Source organism: Mauremys mutica, chromosome 5, assembly GCF_020497125.1.
Source record: "Mauremys mutica isolate MM-2020 ecotype Southern chromosome 5, ASM2049712v1, whole genome shotgun sequence".
Classification (NCBI taxonomy): Eukaryota; Metazoa; Chordata; order Testudines; family Geoemydidae; genus Mauremys; species Mauremys mutica.
The window spans coordinates 29,108,228-29,128,746 of NC_059076.1; the positions used below are offsets into that span (position 1 = coordinate 29,108,228).

General features: G+C 40.4%; 1 protein-coding gene across 5 annotated transcripts in view; it reads left to right on the top strand.

The window, feature by feature from the left end:
* Positions 1-20,519, top strand: part of PDLIM5 (PDZ and LIM domain 5) — a 214,829-nt gene that overhangs the window by 138,046 nt on the left and 56,264 nt on the right. For 2 of the 5 annotated variants that reach the window (XM_045019724.1, XM_045019727.1), the window contains 3 exons: positions 2,399-2,571; positions 3,631-3,667; positions 5,905-5,934. In XM_045019724.1, the coding sequence (XP_044875659.1) occupies positions 2,399-2,571; positions 3,631-3,667; positions 5,905-5,934 (240 nt within the window). Of the gene's footprint in view, positions 1-2,398; positions 2,572-3,630; positions 3,668-4,341; positions 5,236-5,904; positions 5,935-9,486; positions 9,622-10,460; positions 10,563-19,566; positions 19,696-20,087; positions 20,295-20,519 lie in introns of those variants that run through there. The other 3 variants (XM_045019723.1, XM_045019728.1, XM_045019725.1) reach the window with 3 other exon arrangements.

Consider the following 20,519-nt stretch of genomic DNA (forward strand, 5'->3'; position numbering starts at 1 on the left):
GGAACTTTTTTTTTTGCAGAATAAAGGCATTATGTACATTTTAAACAAGCAATTTAATACTTCAGTCGTCACTGCTGATTATGAAGCTTGGTTGAGGTGGTGCAGTCAGAGTGGAAGAGTATGGATTGTCCGGCTGCTCCCCTTGCTGTTCTTGCAAGCGCAGGCACAGACTCTGCTGGCGGTAGGGGCTCAGCCATTGGCCCATCCACTCCACACCGTCCTCCAAGCCCCCACCCTTGACCCTCCTCCTCTCCCCTCCATCTACTCCTCCTTTACTTTGCACGCTGTGTGCTCACTCCCCCCCCCTTCTGAATGCTGCAAGCCAGCTGATTGCTGTAGGGAGGGGGGAGGCACTCTGAGTCCTCGCTCCTCCCCCCTCCCTCCTGCCCTGAGCAATCAGCTGGCTTGCGGTGTTTAGGAGGAAGTGGGGAGGAGCAAGGACTTGGCACGCAGGCTCCCTCCCCCACCTCCTGCCCGCAGCAATCATCTGGTTTGCATTGTTCAGGAGGCAGAGGGAGGGGGAGCCTGCGTGCCGGATCCTCGCTCCTCCCTCCAAAACGCTGCAAGCCAGCTGATTGCCCTGGGCAGGAGGCAGGGGAGGGAATCATTGCTCCTCCCTCCTGCCTGGGGCAATCCGCTGGCTTGCGGCAGTGGGGAGGGAGGGAGAGCCTGTGGGCTGAGTCCTCGCTCTTCCCATGTCCCTCCTGCCTCCTAAAGGAGAATTCGGCACGCAGGCTCCCCCTGCCTCCTGAACAGTGCTGATTGCGGTGGGGAGGGGGAAGGCGCTGATCCACGGGGTCTGCCGGAGGGCGGGAGGCGCCGTGGGGACGGGGATGGGGGTGTAGGGAGGCTGCCAAACAATGTAAGAGTGGAGCATTGCACAACTTTAAATGAGCATGTTCCCTAATTAATCAGCAATGAAACAATGTTAACTCGGACGACTTTAAGTGAGGAGTTACTGTACATTGATACAAACAGAAGTGTTTTTTCAATTTTTGCAGTTTTCCCATGCCATATCTAAGGAGTTAATTTGGCATTATACATCTCCTATACAGTATGTAAAAACCAAAATTATCAGTCCCCTTTGGAACTTTCCAAAATGGTGAACATCACCATGTATTTGCCACAGTTCCTGAAAGTATAGTTTTAAAAACTCCATATCCCTGGGAGACTGATAGCTCAGGGATTGGTAATAGCAATTGGAACATTATGGGGGAACTTTCAAAGGTACAAAAGAGAGAGTCACTGTCATTCCATTGCCTTTTAATGGGAGTCAGGCACTTAACTGCCATTTGTGCCATTGAAAAACTCCATCTACATCTTTAGGGTTTCCACTTCCAAGCCAGCCCTGATTGATAATGCAAAGCATTTCTGTAACAGATGGCTGTTTGTTGATGTATGTAAAATAAATCAATCTTTAGAAGTCATATCCCCATAGAGTGCAACACTCCACTGTGTAGACAAACCCCTAATATACTTTCTGTGGGACAGCAATCCACATCTCAACAGCCACCATCACAATTGGCAGCCTGGTTGATAAATTTGGTTGGGAGGCATGGAATTTCTTATCTTTTCATCCTTATAGCTGCAGCAGTAAATGTTCCAGAGCAGAGCTGAGGTACACCTAACAGGCAGTGTGCTCTAGCTCTGTGAACAAAGAGAGGACTTCATTCTCCAGGCCCGTTTAGCCCATTACACTTCACCAGCATTACATATACTACTTTTCAGAGATGGCGTTATAAAAAAATAAGCCACATTTTGATTACTTTTTTCTTACCTGTGGAATTAGTTGCAGATGCACATACAAAAAATCATGGACGTTGCACAGAATCCATTTTTTGTAGCAGGATATCAATGTCATTAGTGGTTGTCTTCGTTGCCCTTTATCACTTGACTTACCCATATCTTTCACTTCCCTTTTCTTACTTCTTGTACTTATTTTTCTTTTCCTCTCTCCTTCCTGTTCACACTGGAACACTGTTTCTTCTGTTGGCTTATTCCTTCAATTATAAGGAAAAACCCGCCTAAACGGTAAATGTTTAAAAATGTATATAACATGGTATTAACAGTGATTTGTGCTGTTTGATATATTTTGATAGTGACTGCAGAAAATATTTTAAGTGTTTCATGGTAAATCTGACTTAAATTACTAAATTCATGGAATTGTTTTGCAAGCAGTAGACTTGAATCCGTGTTTCTATCTCTGAGCTTATGTCACGTCGTATGTAGTTGTTGTAACGTTTACAAAAGCACATCTGCACCCAAATGCAGAAGCTCTTTTTACAAACCTTGGTAGTGCATGATGAAGTCTTAAATGATATTGTGACAGTGACAAAATTTAAGATTTCCTGGTGAAATTTCACATTTTTCCCCTTATAACCATTCTTTGTTGAAATAGTCCACCAAGGAAGCACATTGTGGATACCTATACAGAGTTTTACCACACACCCACTCATCGTGATGCCAGCAAAAAACGATTGATTGAAGATACTGAAGACTGGCATCCAAGGACAGGAACCACCCAATCGCGTTCTTTCCGGATCCTCGCCCAAATCACCGGCACTGAACACAGTGAGTCATTGTTTGGTGTTGCAGCATTAGATAAGGATAAGTAGCTGTAACGGACTTGCACCCTCTGCCCTGGTAGAACTTGCTATAAGGTGCTGAAACAATAACTAATAAAGATCTCTAATCCAATTTGTAACGTTTCTTCACCGGATCATCAATTCAGTAGTCAGTCACCCTGTTTTTTGTGTGAACCCTCCACACCGCAAAAGAAGGGATTATGGGCAGGTGTAATGCCTGAAACTTGTTTTGACCTGACTAAATTCCAAGCTGACAGGGTCCTTTTAAAACAACTACCATATTCCCCCTAAATCAGCTTGCCAGAAAAATGTCCCTCCTGCCCTTCCTCCACCACCACCAAATGGGGAAATTTCCACTCAAAATCACACTGGCTTGTGAGGCCCAGAGTGGGGCGGTATTCCGTCGTAGAGCACAAATGGGTCTAAATTTTGATACATTATGATGCTTCAGGGCTAGAAGTGAGTTTCTTTCTGTTGAAAATAGGTGTTTCTAGCAGAACAGAACAGCATTTGCTTCTGCCTTACAAGAGCTAAAGAAACCAAATCTTAAAATCATAACATAATGTGGAATAATAGGGAAATTGTAATTTAAGTTATTCTAAAATGATTAGTGAACATTATCTCCCTGTAATTTCTGTATGTTTGGATTTATGTTACTAAGGGCCAGATTTGTAAAGATGCCTAAAGATGATGCCGGGTACCTATAGGGGTTTCTGGAGATGTGGAGGTGCCTACCTTTTATTGAAATCTAATGAGAGTTAGGCATTTTCGGAAATCCCACTAGACACCTGTCTGCATCTTTAGACACCTGAGTACTTTTAAAAAATCTGGTCCTATGGCTTTACAGGTTGAGGTAAATGGGGAAAAAATAGTAGCAATAACTCTCTTGAAAAATTATAAAATAGTTTTTTTTCTTTGGCATGTATGAAATACATGATCGTGTGATGCAAAGATTTTATTGGCACTGTTTTTGAGGAAGATCAACCTTAACTCAATTGTTTCAAAGTAATTATTTAGAAATATAAAAGTTCTTATTTCATTGCAGTGAAAGAACCAGAAACTGAGACTACAAAGAAAACAAAGTAAGTTGATTTGTTGTTTAACTGAGATCTATATTTTGAGTATTCAATATTTTGCATGGCTTATTTTTAACTGATAATGTAATATTGCAGTTTGGTGCATTGGTGTAAAGTTCTAGAAACTTTTACATGTTGTTCTGTGTTAGTATTGTGTGTTATACATGTATTAGTAAATGAATCAGCATGTAAAATCAATATTTTTGTGTGCTGTGATTGGCTTTTATTTAGGAGCTTAGTACAAGACTCTGAAAATTAAGGTTTGTACAGGAGTTGAAACTTTTCAGTGAATGTAACAGTTGGTTCTCTGTCTGGCAGCTTGTAAACAGATGAATGTAATGTTTTGTCTTGAATCTAGTCATGCATTTTTTGCTTGTAATAGATTAGATTAACTTTTTCTAAGATTTGAACAGATAGCTATTTTGTTGCTCTTGAATAGCATAATTTTGAATAGCATAATTCTTCAAAGTGGTGCGAAAAGCCCAGTCCAATACCTGATTCAGTGGGGGGTCTTTGTATTGACTTCATTTGGCATTAGATCAGGCCTTAAAAGACAGATGGAAAAAGTATATAGGCCTGTAAGTAGTGCATGGAGATGGCATGTTTTCAGTTCGTGTGAATTGAATTGTGAGACAAAGTTCTTTCCTTTCTTACGTTTCTTCTATCACTTCTTTCCACAGGGAAAAGATTCCCATCCAGATCTTAGGCCCAAAATATACAAAATTACGTGACTGGCACCATGACGTCTCAGCACGTGTCCTTAATGTCCAGTGATTTACCCAAGTTGCAAAAACAAAACACAAACCTTTTCTTCCTTTTCTCTTTTCCAAATGCTTTGCGCAAAAAAAAGTATTTTATTAGCCGCCTTATGAGAGAAACTCTAGCTTTTTCTATACTTTTCTAACAATTTCCTACTGATGTGTAAAGAATGAGATGAACGTGGTTTTTGTGCTGATCAGTAGTTAACAAACTTACATAATCAACACAAAGTGACTTAGGTGACCTGTCTTCAAGTGGGTAGAGGAGGTGGCTATTGAGGTTCTTTCTTGACAAGGAGGATTCATTTGTGTTGCTGCGTTTGAGTTCTTGTAGGTTGTTAGAAAGATGAGCAAAGATTAGTATACAGTGTGCTTGACAAAAGAGGCCGGTAAACACTGAAACTCTTGTACTTTCCAGGATAATTGTATTTAAATTCAGTAGAAGCTGAGCAGAAATATTTTAGAGTGGGTTGTAAATGTTTTAAAATGGTAGAGGGAGAAGTCAAATGGCTTCCCTGCCAAAAGGAGTTTTGCTGCTATTGCAAATCTTAGTGCATTACAAATACTGAGCCTGTTAAACAGGTGTCCTGTCCACACCATGGAAAGACGATACAAAAAAGGAGTGAAATGTTGCTGTGTACATGTAAGAGCTTCAGCATGCAACATCAAATGAGAATAAGATGAAGTCATAGACAGTGATGATTATTTATTGTAAGGTGAAACTCTTACCGTTTTTTGTGTTTTATAGAAGCTTCGGTACCCTATGATGGTAATGCTTATTATCCTGTAATATAATGTATTATAGTAGAGACACTCATTAACTTAAACTTTTTGAAGTTTGAAGAGTATTTTAATAAAAGCTGCTTTTAACTTAGTTTTGTCTGGTTTTTCTTTGAGGCCTTTTGACTCTGTGTGTAGAACTCTCACAGAAGTGCTATATCTCTAGTATTATAATTTTACTGAAGCAAGAGACGAGACAATAAAACCAAATCGAGCTGTGCAAGAGCCACCAACATTTGTACAATAAATGCAAGGGATTTTTCCCAAATCTCCTTTTAAAATTTTTGTATGACATCTTTTTGATGTGTAAGGGATCCTGCATCAAGCTATGAAGTGACTGATCTTTTTTGCTGTCCCAAAAAGAAGTATGTGACATGAGCCTAGAACATCTTCATTTGAATAAACTAATTGTCAGCTTTTAACACCTATTGAAGTACAGAAAGTCCAAACCTAAAAGGTTAATCTTGGAGCAAAATGAATTACTTACAAGTTATATAGCACTTGGTTTAAATTTTGAGTATATCAACTAGGGTTTTCTAATCAAAATAGTCCTTCCTTTGAACAATTATTGCAGAGAGGTTACATCCTAAAAACATTCTAATATTCTGAAGTTTGCCTTTCCTCTTCAAAAGCATTACTTTGCCGTAATAAACATTCCTGCAGCTCAGCAATGCTATAGCTCACTGTTTGTCATCTTATCTTTAGGGAGAGTCAAACAGAAAATGGAGATCCCAGGTAACTGCTAAGTTGTCTTAACACTAACAGTCACTTGTGTGGAAACATAAGAGTGCACAATATATGGAATTATATCAAAGTAAAAAATAAGACTACAGAAGCATTCTCATCCAGTACATGATAACATAAAAATAGTTATGTCCAATAATGGTTTGATTTGTTTTACATTAAAACCACATAATGACCTTTAGGGAAAATAATTCACTATAACAGTTTCATTGCAGACAAAAATCTGTCAATTGGAAATGAACTGCCTTGGCAGTTCAAATTATAATTTCTCTTCTGTTTCAAGTACCTGTTTGCGTGTCACATTTGAATAATGTGCTTAGTTTTAGTAAAATGCACATACAGTACACTATAATTATTGATTTGAACTAGAACATGCATGTTCAGATATAGGAATTTTAAGCATTGTATTAAAGTTGTTTTGCCAGTTTAAATAATTTTTTATGCATGGCAGGGAGGGAAAGTTATTACAGATTGTACTCAACACAGTGAAAAATAAGTGTGATAAGATGACTGCTTATGGCCAGTTTTGTAATGCATTCTTCGAGTGAATATATTGTTTGAACTTAAAGTATGTATTTTGAAATGTTCATATAAAATGAGAATATTTTCCTGTTGATATTTAATTTGCCATTTTATGTATTTTGCTAGCATTTAGCTCTTAATAGAATGAGTTGTTTCAATAAGAAATGGAAAAAAGGATTTTGCAATAATCTAAAACATAGATTTGTTTAGCATGAGTAAAAATAAAAATACAAAGCGCACGAGTCTAAAAAATATCCTCTTGGTGTGTCCAGTGATAAGTATATCCAGATTCAAGAAGAATTCCCCAAACCATAAGAATTTCCCAGAAAACTAGATTTACAAATCACTGGCCACCTGGAAATATGTTATGGTATGCCACTGTATAAATATTTGGATGACGCTTCATTAAAGCAAGTTACTTTAGCAAAAATGTGTTCAGGGCTGTTAAACAAATTTCTAGATAAGCAAAAATGCATGTTTTTTCAAAATTAGAACCATATGGTATGTCCCTCTGGTGGCTGTTCTTATCTTAGTAGTTTTAAGTCTCTGGTTGGTCTCTTTTTTTTTTTTTTTTTTAATTTGAAAAAATTTGAGGCAATACAGGAACAAAAAATAAAAAGTACTGATTTTACCTTGGTTGGCTTAGAAAAAATAGAGTTAAATGGTGTATTTCATTGCATAACTTTTTTTCAGACTTTCTACATGAGAATTACAACTATGCAAACTACCAATCAATCTCTCAAAAATACTTCTAATGCTTTTCTTAAAACCATCTGTTTTCATTCTTGCCTCCATTTAGTCTGTTCCACCTTCACTAGCCAGCAAAGTCTCACTCCTATTTTCACATTCTCCCACTATCTGTTCAAAAGTGTTGCCATAGTTACTCAAGAATAGGAACAAGGGAGCCAGAAGAGCTCATCTTAATTAAAAGTAAGCACCCAGTTGCTCAGTGGATGAAGAGGTTAGTCAGAATCTGTGCGCTGTCCCTGTGATCAGTTTGATTTCCATTGATCTTGAATAGCAACAGTCCACAGTCTACTCATCTAAATGCTCTGTAGCAATGTTTTCAGTGTATTTACTCTTCTCTCTACCCTCATTGTGTGGCTATGCCAGAAAAAGGAAAGGAGACACTGGATAGGCTGCAACTTTATTCCTAAATGTCTGGGAATGCCTGATAGGTAAAACTGTACAGTGCAGATAGTTCCATAGTCCTTTACATATACCCAGAAGTTTGCTGTCAGTCACCACGCTGCTGGGACCTCACCACGTACATCCCATCTCAGATGAGGTTTAACGGGGGGTCATGGGAGAGGTGCTTGATTCCCTGCCATAACAGTCATAGGAGCCCCTAACCACCCCTGTTTCCACTCCTATAAAGAATACCTTATTAAATCCTTTCCCAATCCATTTTACCTGATCACCATATTTGTTCCCTGTGGAGTACCTTCACTGGGAATCCGCCCCACACTTATATAATGAGTTGCAACACCATAGCCTAACCCCCTTTACTCCCCGAAAGCCTCCAGCTTGCCTTGGGGAAGGTGAAAAAAGTGACTTCACCTTGGCCAATCTGGGGGTGAGGGGAAAATTCCTCACCAGCTGTGGCTCTTCTCCCCCCCTGCCCCCCTCCCCCTCCAATTTCAACAGGTGGGAGAATGTTCAGCCTAGTCCAGGTGGAAAAGAGGGCCTCTACTGTACAGATGTGGACATAAATAGTCCGCTTCTCCTCAGGTCACCTGAGGGGTTGGGTGAGAATGGGTCAGTATCCGCATGCTGTCCGGGTATGGAGCTGCCTCCATCTAGTAACTCTCTCCCTTTCTAGTCCTTAAAGGGACAGCACCTTCTCTGACAAACCAAAGGTCATTCTCTCATCAAATGTATCTGAAGATATTTTGCTTACAGACTTGAATGTCATGATACATGTTCCATAACCAGATGTCTCTTCCCCCCAACCACACTTATGACATGGTACTTTCATCATTTCTTAATTTAAAAAAAAACTGAAATAAGTAAAAACTGTTGGGCGAAACATTAGACTGCTTTTATTTTAAAATGTGAATAATGCACCTTAATGCCCACTCTGTTTCCAAGTGTACATTGAAGCTTCAAAAAGACAGACTAGCTTTCAGTCGGGAGGTCCATATGATGATCTGGATTTAACTAGCTGCTTGATTCAAATCAGGCCTCAGAATGCATTTTGTTCCTGTGATATGGGAAAATACTTAGTGTCCTGATTTATTTATTTTGTTAATAAAAGAACTGACTGCATCTATTGTGGAGATAGGCCTAAAATTAACAGGCCTGGGCAAAGGGGATGTAATCAAAGAAGGGTGAAGAATTTCAAGAGTTGTGAATAAACTCCAGATAAATGTCCAAGCTTTTTAAACTTTCTCTCTAAAGCAAACTTCCAAATATTTTGAGTTTCATCCATCCCTGTATGTAGCTAGGTAGGTAAAAATGCGTTTTCTTTTGGAAGGAGTAACAGTGATCATGGAAAGTTTTACCTACAGTAGAATACACAAATAACGCTTAAATATTTCCATAGAAGCATTCAATGATTTTGTTGGGTTACACCTTATCATTTAGTAATAAAGTAATTTTCCCATTTTCAAGTATACTCTGGATGTCTTGAGTGCTGAGGAATACAATTTTGGACATTAATGAAATACTGAGTGAACCCTGGTGCGTGTTTTTCAGTGTTACTTTTATAAATGTAATATATTCAAACCATCAATCGCTCCTTGTACCACTGTTTTTTTGTTGGTCTATTTGCTTGAAATCTAAAGTTAAAATAAAACTTTGTTATCATACTACTCTCAAATCCATTAAATATTTTGAGTTGATTACTGTTTGACTTGTTAGTGATATTGAGCAGGTTTGTGTAGAGATTTTTCTAGTTTTTTTTAGATTAGCAAATCCCTAGGCATAGTGAAATAGTGATCCCCCTTTTGGTCAGTTCTAAATTTTCACACATTTATTCCAACACCGTCCATGTGATTTTTTTTATCGTTCTCTGTAAAGCGTGTCTGCAGATCTGCCTAATGGAATAGAAGCCCAGAATTCCTCTTTCGATCTAAATAAACATTCAGTAGCTACTCAGACCGTCAATATGACACCTGCATCAGAACCTCTGTCAACACCATTACCAGCTATGAGGTCTGCTTCTCAGTCATTGTTAAGTCAGTTAAATACACTGATATCACTTAAGACTGGAAATCTGTTAAGATATTTAAATCTGCATGATACTAAAAATAAAGAATACATCCTCACGTAGGTAGCTTTACTTGCTCAAAATTTGTGGAAGACAAATGTGGTGGTGTATGTTAACACACTCACCTTGTAACTCCTACTTACTGTTTGTCACAAAATGACATTGTAGTTAGAAATGTGATGTGCATTTCTCTTCAAAAGTCCTTGGTTGCATTAAATGTCACATTTGCAGTTACTTCAGTCATGTCTGGGCAGGTGGCGTAATGTGGAGAAAATGCTAAGAATTATACTTCAAGGTCCAACCCCACTCTACTCAATTCCTGTAGCACCCAAAGTAAATGGCAGAGTGGCAGCATAAAGCAAATGACTTAGCCTACTTGTTTTCTAGAATGAAGAAATCACAATGAAAGGGTATAAAACACTAAGATGAAGCCCAAATTAGAACTTCTGAGAATCTCATTTTTAGTATTTACTGTTTTTTTCCCATCAGGCTGTGCAGAGTGACATTAAATACGTATGTCTCATCTCTGTAAATATAATTGGCCATCTACTGATTTTACAAGCAACAATACACGTTTCAGTCTTCACCAAAGTCAAGAAAAGTCCCACAAAAATTGTGCCTCATCTCAGCTCTAACTTTCACTTTAACCCTGATTCCCATTCAAGATATTGATATTTTTGTTCGTTTTAACATATCTTTATTATGCCACTTAAATGTAGATTAAACATCTTTTTTGTGTTGATTTGATTTTGTTACCCTGAATGAAATGCAAACTGTTCCCCAGACCAGAATCTACTTCAGATATTTCACCGTTAGCCACGTCTTCAGCTGTCAGTGTTCCCTCTTCCAGACTTCCTGGACATGTCTCAAGTTCCCCCCGTGGGAGGTAAATGATTCTCCAGTGGTACTCTTCCTAATTATAACAGGAAAATCGATACTAGTCATGTTTCTCTATTTTGGGGGGGGATTTGACTGTCACCCATTTAAATTGAACATCACCAGTTTTCTGAGCATGGCAGGAGGAGGGGAAAGAGGAGCAGAAAAATATTGATCTGGCCCATGAACACTTTGAAAGATACTAGTTAGAATAAGAAATAACATACTACCTAGTAAAACAATTCAGAAAGATCAACTTTGTCAGCGGGTGACCCTTCCCATGACCTGCTCTAATTGATAACAATGAAATGTTAATGTATAGGCTGAGAGTTAATACAAATGTATTTCCCACTGAGGCAAAACCATATTAAATATATTGAAAAAATATGGTGTGCTCTTAAAAGAATGTTATACTATGTGGTGATGAAATGAGAGATGGCAAACTTCCAGTCACTGACCTTGGATACCTTAATTGGCACTATTTAGACCATGTTTTCTTGGCAGACTGTAGACTCTTTTTTGGGGGGAGTGTCATCTGTGCGTTTAGAAAGAGAAAACAAAAAAAATTTTAAAATGTTTTTCCTTAAGGTGAATAAGCTACACTGATGTACTGAATTTCATAAGCTAATAGTGGGGGGGGGGAGAGGGGGGTGTGGCTCTGTGTCTGGAAGAGAAAACAAACACCAAACAAGGCCTGTCATTTTTTGTACCTTATCCTAAATTTAGTCAATTGGATTATTTTAGTTATCTGTACGGCATGGACAAATTGATGCAAAAGCTAATCAAAAGGATAAAAATGGACCCTGTTCTTGGACAGTTCCACAGTTCACACAGCCTTAAGTATAACTACGCTTGACCCAGACCCTCTCTAGAATTTGGACTACTCTGTTGCAAGTGGTAGGGAATTAATTATAGAGGGCTCTTGCCTTTGGAGGCTGATTATTCTCGTGGTCGTCTTCCAAAGCCTAAACTTTAGGTCATCGAGTATGACCTCATACAGGCCTTTGAGCTTTAGATTTCAACAGGGAATGTGGTCTCTGTTCTTCAGCTTTGTTTTGAATGTCGTGGCTTTTGTCGTTGGTTGTTGGTTGTTACAATGTGCCTGGGAGTTGATGGTTACGTTTACCTCTTAAAAAAAAACTAATATGAAATATTTTTGGATGAATCTTATAAGACTTACTTTTGAATTGTAATAACTTCTGTCTTAGGAAGCTCATCTCATGGAATCTGTTGGTCTCACGCTAACACAGCAGATTTCACCTCCCTTAGTTTAAAAAAAAAACAACACCCCAAACACCCCATTAACTGACTTGCTGATGCCATCCTTTTCACAATCAGTTTACAAGGGTTAGCAGCCATAAAACATGTTTTTATTACTTGTGCTTCTGTCTCTAATATGTCCATTTAACTACTGTTCCTTTACCATATATGCCATGATGTTGCTGTCAAATGTTTTACTGAAATCAGTGTTTTTTGTTGGTTGTTCACTACGTAACCTGGGCAAGTCACTTAAGTAAGTTTTCTGCTTCAATTTAGCCACATGTAAAATAGGTGCAACACCTATGCATGGGACTTATTGGTTCATTAACCGCTTCTGTGTTCTTGAGTGAAAGACTATATTATGGTCATGGTTGTGGAAATTATGCTCAATTTGTTTTAATTCTTGTTTTGCCATAATATTGGCCCTGCGTTAAAATATGAAGGATACTGAGTGCAAACACCCTGAGATTCCTCCACACCCTCTTTGGCATGACAGCTTTTCTGACATGAATGGAAATTTGTTATGACTCGTCCCCCTAAGTGTATAGACTGCAGTTAGATCACACTAATATCTGGCCAGTGTCCTAGTGGCGGAAGCAGTCATTGTAGGTGCAGTATGATTAAGGTGTGTACTTTGATCTGTTGTTCCCTTTTCCATCTTTTAGAGAGGAAGGAATATCCAGTGGCTAGGATACTAACGTAGGAGTTGGGAGTCCTAGGTTCAATTTCCTGTTCTGCCACAGATATCCTCTGTGACCTTGAGTGAGTGAGTTAGTCTCTCTGGGTACATTTTACACTAGAATAGAAAGCCCGTGGCACAGCCGTGGCTGGCCCAGGTCAGCTGACTCAGGTTCGTGGGGCTAAAAATGGCTGTGTAGACCTGTGTAGGGTCCCTGAGCCCAGGCTCCAGCCCAAGCCCAAATGTACCCACAGTCATTTTACAGCCCCACCTGGTTCAGGCCAGCAATAGGTGTTTAAATGCAGTATAAACATACCAGGGCTGTCTCCGTTCCTCATTTGTTAAAATAGGGATTATTGCACCTGTCTGTCTCACGCATAGAACTACCATTGTCAAACACATCACGTGAGCAGCATTTTTGTGGTTTGTATGTTGTTTTTGGCAGCCATTGTTTAAAGAAATAGGTTTTGTGTTCTCTGCTGTCACTCAAGGCTCTTGAAGGGAGGATGCTGCTGCCCTTTATTTATATTATTTATTTACCTAATTACATAAGCCTCTCCTAAATGATGACTCTTAAGCTTCCACTATTATCCCCTATGTATCTTTATGCTTTCGTAATGGACATAGCTTCAATACAAATTTATCAAAATTAACCAAAAAATAAAGGCAATAAACAGAAAAACATGCCTGTTGTTAAATTGTAATAACAGGCTTTGTTTCACTCCCTGACACTTACCACCTCAGGCTCTAGCAGATGGCTAAGGGGAACCAAATTCCAAAGGTAGGACTCCCTCAAATGAGAACCCTCTGCCTGGCACTGGTCTTACCCTAGGAGCTGACAGCGCGTGTAACTCAGCCAGTTTCTACCAGTTCCAAAGCAGACTCTCTAAAACCAGTTACCGCATCAATCAGGGCTTTAGAGATCATTACTGACACTATGAATTCGACCTAGAAGTGATGAGGAAGCCGCGACAGAGATTTGAGCGTAGACCTATGCTCTGAAAGCCCACCCCACTCAGCTAGGTTCTGCACCAAATGAAGCTTTTGGCTGGTCTTCCAGTATGCTGTGTCAAGTCCATTACAGTGATCTTTACCTGGGGAAGCTATGGGTGTTACTCTCTTGAGGTCAGTACAGTAACTCCTCACTTAATGTTGTAGGTATGTTCCTGAAAAATGTGACTTTAAGCGAAGTGATGTTAAGCAAATCCAATTTCCCCATAAGAATTAATGTAAATGAGGGGATTAGGTTCCAGGGAAATTTTTTTCACCAGACAAGACTATATTACACACACACACACAGTATAAGTTTTAAACAATTTAATACTGGTACACAGTGATGATGATGATTGTGAAGCTTGGTTGAGGTGGAGGAGTCAGAGGGTAGGATATTTCCCTTACTGCTAAATGATGAACTAGCAATTGGCTGATCTCTCAAGGGTTAACTCTCTCACTCTACAAGGCAGCAGGAATGGAGGGAGAGATGCGCATTTCCCCTTTAAGTACATTGCCTTGTTAATTAGATCAGCTTGCTGAGACCACAGCTGCTGCAAGCTCCCTCTGTCCTGAATCATGGTGTGTCCCCCCTGCTCTATGGAAGATGGGGTAAGTGGGGTGCAGGGGGAGGAGGGACACCCTGGCATTAGCTCCGCTCTTCCTTCCCTCCCCCCCGCACAGCAAGCAGGAGTCTCGGGGAGCAGCTCCAAGGCAGAGGGCAGGAGCAGCACATGGCAGTGGGGGGAGGGACAGCTGCAATTGTTAGCCTGCTGGGCAGCTGCTGCACTGGGAATTTAGGGGGGAGCTGATGGGGGCCTGCTGGTCCACCCTGGTTCCGAGCCCCCACCAGCTAGCTGCAACGGGCTGCTGTTCCTGCAAGCAGTGGACAAAGCAGGCGGCTGCCAAACGACGTTAGAAGGGAGCATCCCACAACTTTAAATGACCATGTTCCCTAATTGATCAGCGACGAAACAACATTAACGGGGACGAATTTAAGTGAGGAGTTACTGTATTGGAGCAGGTTTGCAGCTTCCAGGCCTGCTGTCGTAGATGTTACCATCCCTAGCAGCTGTCAGAGAATCCAGGAACAATGACTGATCTAATTACACCTTTAAGATGAGATCCATTCTGACAAAAGGTGAGCATATACCCTGAATAACGGACAACGATAGTATTGCCTCAGCCCGCACCTGTAGAATTTTCCTCCTACCGAGAAGCCAACACAAAGAGTTGAGTTTCGGCCAGTTTCCCCTCCATTCACATGTACTAGCCAAGTTTAAGGAGATGAGACCAGAAGATCAGCCCACCAATCAAATAACCTCCCTTTCCTTGATATCGTCTAGGCTGTCTGTAAACCATAGTGACCCACAGGGACCACATGAGGAAGCTGCTGTTAAGGTGCTGGTATGTGAATAGCTGTCAAGAGCAGATGGTGACAGCATTCCCCTTAGGCCACAGACATGAGGACTCAGTCACTGAGTGGTAATCTCAGTTTAGTTGGACCATGGAGGTTCCTCTTCACTGTGGAGGTGAGAGCTGGTTAGAACAGCTGCAGCAGCATAGGACTAAAACGGTCTATCAGAATGGTGAGAGAGAGGGAGTCACAAGAGATAAAAACACTAATGGTACATTTTGTGACACTGTTCAGATTTTTATACCAAACAAGGAAAAAAGCAGCAATAATAATTTTAAGAAATTGTCTTACACACCACTGAATTAATAGTATCTTGAGACCTGTTGAGATACAAACACTTCAGCAGATTACTATTGCAAATACTGTATTTCAGTCGGAATAAACTATTTCTAAGTACGAGCCATGGATCAGTGTCCAGCAAAAGAAAACTGGAGTCCCTTCTTGTATGCTATCGACATGCCTAAGTTTACTATATTGCAGTTTTGCCTACTAATTGACTCACTTGAAAACAAGCCCTTTCCTGGCATAGGACCTATCATATATCTGAAATCAATTGCAGAAAACACAGCCACATTCCCTCGGTATACGTATTCCATGTCGGGATGGAAAGACCCACCCATCTAGGACTCAAGGAAACAAAATTGATTCCAATCCCAGCTATACATTAAACAGCAGCGGCCTGAGGAGGTGCCTGGAGGTGTAGCAAGGGCAGCGCATGCGGAGCGCTCCACTCCCCCAGGGGCTGCAGCGCTTCCTGGAGCGGCGCGGCGTAGGGCCAGGGCAGGCATGCAGGGAGACTCCCCTGGCCCCAGTGTGCACCACTGCCACCCAAGAGCCACTTTAGGTAAGCAAGGTCACGCCGGAGCCCAAACCCCACCTGCACCCCGCCCTGCAACTCCCTGCCCTAAGCCCCCTGCCTGCACCTCACACCCCACCTGCACCCCAACTCCCTGCACTGAGCCCCCTCGTATATCCTGCACCTGAACCCCCTGCATGTCTGTGCACCCCAACCCACTGCCCTGAGACCCTTCCTGCACGCTGCACCCCTCCTTCACCCCAACCCCCTGCCCTGAGCCCCCTTCCACACCCCACACACTCTCCTGCACCCCAACCCCCTGCCCGGGCCCTGCATACAATTTTTCCACCCAGATGTGGCCCTTGGCCCAAAAAGTTTGCCCATCCCTGATTTAATGCATATGGCAGATTGCCCTTTTAGCACTTCTATAAGATCAAAATAAATAAACTTTGCTTCTACCGTTATTTGTGGTATACTGACCCACTACCCTTTCGAATGGATGTTTTTATTCTGAAAGATTTAGACAGAGTAGTGAAAGAATTGTTAGTGTCTGTCTCTCTTCCCCCCGGTCAAGCCAACAGGTCCATCAGACTGTTTTCATAGGTTGGACCATCTCCAAATGTGTAGCAAGATGAGTTTAGGGGTAGCTTTCATGTTCATTTATGGCACATACTAAGACGGCTTTATCTTAGGATAGTGTAGATAAAACTGTCCTTCCCTCTTGTTAAGTTTTTAGCGTACTCTTGTAAAGCAGGGTAATCCTTGTTTCAATATGTCTCCCCTGACGTAAGTTAGTAAAACATTTTTTTGCCTTGTGAGGTCAGAGGAGGATGAGGATTATGGTAAGTGTTAACAGTAATGACACTTAGAAGCATTTATATTTTAATTCAATATTTCAGTTAGAGTAGTGCTCTGAGGCCCTGGCTAGGATCATCACCCTGTTATGATAGGTATTGTACAAGTAGAGATATGACCACTGCCCCTCAGCACAGACACATCTGGAACATCATAATGATGGCACAATGCAGTGGCTCACTTGTGCTCTTATTTATTTATTTTTTCCTTCTGATGCCACAGCTAACTTATTTGAAATAACATATTTAGTAAGTGCGTACTTAAATAAGGGGAAACTAATATCCATCCCACCTAATTGTTACTGCACTAGTTGATCTGGAAGAAATTCCAGTATAGATAACATCTGAAATGGTGGACTAGGATATGCCCCTGGGCCCCCAGTGTTTGTGCATATTGCAAAATGGACAGTTTGGTACACTATCGCAAGAATAGCAGTATCTGCTCTAGAAAGGTAGAGTGGTGAGGTGTACTTGCTTACCCACGGGGTAAGCTTGTAGTGCGGGCAAGTGTTGTGAATGTAGGGAAGGGAAATTAATTTAGCTGATGCTTGTGTGTGGTTCCTATTCTTATAGGGGGTGTCATGGGCATGCATTCTGAGGAGACTAGAATGTGCCAGGCTGAAATCTGATCTTAGTCTTTAAGCACCGAATTCACTCAAGTCTGGAAAAAAATCCCTCTTACACCAAAGAAAGTACCTTTTTGTTGGTAAATTCATGTATTACCTCACACATACAAAGAAAAGTAATCCAGAACACCTAGACAGTTCCTAACCTGAGCGGGGGGTGCGCGCACACGCATGTGTTGTTGTTTGTAGTAGTAAAGACATTTGAAAATTGGCTACTAATGGTGTTCTATGATCTGAGCTCAGTGTTTTCATTAAGCTTTTCATAGTCAACCTGTGGAACTCCTTGCCTGAGGAGGTTGTGAAGGCTAGGACTATAACAGGGTTTAAAAGAGAAATGGATAAATTCATGGAGGTTAAGTCCATGAATGGCTATTAGCCAGGATGGGTAAGGAATGGTGTCTTTAGCCTCTGTTTGTCAGAGGGTGGAGATGGATGGCAGGAGAGAGATCACTTGATCATTACCTGTTAGGTTCAGTCCCTCTGGGGCACCTGGCATTGGCCACTGTCAGCAGACAGGATACTGGGTTGGATGGACCTTTGGTCTGACCCAGTATGGCCATTCTTATGTTCTTAAGCGGTGAAAGGCTGTTGTCTCAAACACACTTTAAGTAGTATACATCTTAAATTGATCTCCAAAAAAGCCCTATTTTCAGAACCATGACCATCTGAAATTAATGAGTAATTGCTATGAAAGCCATCATATTTAGCAATGCAGAAAAAGGCTATGCAAGGGTCAGTAGACTTAATCTCATCATTTATGTCCTGCATTTATTGTCCCTGAGCTAGCGCAGATATTCATTTTCCTGGTGGTCTAGCTCTTTCCTTGGCTGAAATCAGTCACTTGTGTCATCCGCTTCTGAACCCAATAAGAGGAGAGAGTTTGATTGCCGTTACAGCTTATGAAGAAGCTGGAACTTATTACTGAGTGAAATCCAGCCTTACTGCCTGTTTGGCAGATTTCACAATGTAAAGTAAAATGATTGTAATTGTCGATTCATTCCTGTAATTAAAGTGCAAATTAGTCATGAGGCAATATACCAAACTGCTGTATCTTGTTTGGTCTGTTGTTTATTTTCCCCGTATAAAATTGTTGTATTAAAATGTGTGCATTCCTTACACTTCCTAATGTTTAAGTGTTTATAACTAATTTAGAAATTACTTTTATGGATTTACCCATTCACTCCTTCAAGGATCACTCATTCAGTTGTTTCCCAGGCAACCTTAGCCTCCAGAAAAAAATAGGTGTCCCAGATATCTTGAAATAGACAGACATAATATGAAGCAGGTCAGTGGCAACAAGAGTCTTTAGGTTGGTCACTTACAGCTGGGAAAAGTTACCATGTCTTAATAGTGTCACAAATGTGTTTTTGGGTGGATTTAAAAAAAAAAAAACCTTTTGAGGAAGGTGTGTTGTCAGTGTGAAAGCTCCCATTAAAATGAGGGAAAATGCGTAACACCAAAGTACTATGTATGCAAAGTGGTTAATTTGGAATGTTAGTCTACTTTTCAAATGGTATAAGAAATACTTTGAATTAGTATTCTTGCTATATCACAAATTTGCATATTATCCTTTAATGTATGGTGCTAAATATGAATAGTCAAATCTTGACGTGCTCTTGCTGATTAAAAGGCAGCCAGTAGTATATTCTGAAATAAGTGTAATATTCAGATTTTTATTGGAAAAGCATCAGCTATTGTTAAAGTAATTCCCTTTTCTAGCCACCAACAAAGACAGAAGAATATCAAGTAACTGTTCTACAAGAAATGAGGGTGTAAATCCAAACATGATAGAAAAATTCCCCAAAGGAGAACAAGCTCATGTGATGTCAAACTATTTCCCTGCATTCAGGGTCTCATACAGAGCCCAGTGAAATCAATGAGACTGCAGGAACTGAATTCAAGGGCAGCTCCAGAAAATAACTGGAAAGGGCAAAATCCCTGTGTGTGTTCTTAGGGCTGGGTCCCCCTCCCAGCCCACCCCCCCCTTAAAAAAAAAAGGCTGGAGGGGGACTGTGCAAGTATAATTTTCTATATTTTTAGTTTAGCCATCTCCTGGGTTGAAAAATGAGGGGAAAATTGTGTGAAGTGCCCACCCACCTGCCAAAATCTGAAATTTGATCAAAGTTTCTAAATTTACAGAACTTCATGTAAATGGGAAAGTGTGTGTAAATGGGGTAGAGAGTGGTGGGAGGCTTCTGATTGCCAAAGATTTAATCCAAACAAAATACTAGCAGACGTGTGTATTTTACTGTTAACTTACCATAGTTCCTTTAGTATATAATCAAAGTAATTATTTTCCTTGGAGGCTATACACCGTGATACTGTGGGGATTTTTTATATCTATTTTGTCTGCTTAATCTGCTACTTACATCTCTGCTTTCTTTTGCCTTAGAAAACTCTTGTTTGACAATCCTTTGGAAGCCTTACCTAAGTGTGCACCTCACCCACCTGCTGCTGTTCAGGTTTTAAGTGTCAGTAGTCAAGTAGCCACAGTGTCTAAAGTGGCATCTACTTACACTAGGTAGTGTTTCTTATGTCGCACATTCTGTTTCAAGTATATCACAAATTGCTGGAATCATGATTTAAAAAAAACAAACCGTACATACTTTGCTTTCATTGTTAAATGAGGCTGTTTGTAAGCTGTCAAAGTTAAACCTTGAAAAAAGCTACTACCACGAGAAAGCAGTTTGCGACTGGTCCTATTTTTCTTGCTGCATTTTTTGTTAATCCGGAAGATAATACAGCAGAAGAGTCCCTATGCTGTGCTAGTAGCATCTTGTCACAAATAAAACCCCTATTAGAAATAGATAGCAACTATTGTTTATCTTTTTATTAAATAAAGAATTCCAGTTGCAGTGCTTCTGCATATCTGGTCTCATAATAACTACTACTTGTTAAATTGATGTCAACTAGGAAAATAACTCAATCTGCAGAGTTGAGTGCTCCAGGTCCAGCAACCTTAGTGACAAATGAAGCCGGTAAAGAAAGTTCTCTATCTGATAAGCACACAGTAGCTACGCAGACCTCTGAGCCACCCTTGCTCACAATTGCACCAGTGGAGCCACCTTGTGCAGTCCAGTTCGTGGAATCCATACCTTCGGTGCTTCCTATTCCTGACAGGTACACAAATCTTGGCCATGTTAAAATTGGAATACAAATAATATAAAATAATGTGGTTTCATCTCATTTTAGGGCGTGATGCTGTAAAATGTGCATTGCCATATTATCCACTACCATGGAGTTCTTGGAGCAAAATGCTGTTTTGGATGTGTGATGAAGTGCCATAAAGGAATTAGTCCCTTACCAAAATGCTATGTTGACCTAGTGGTGAAATGCTTTTCTCCT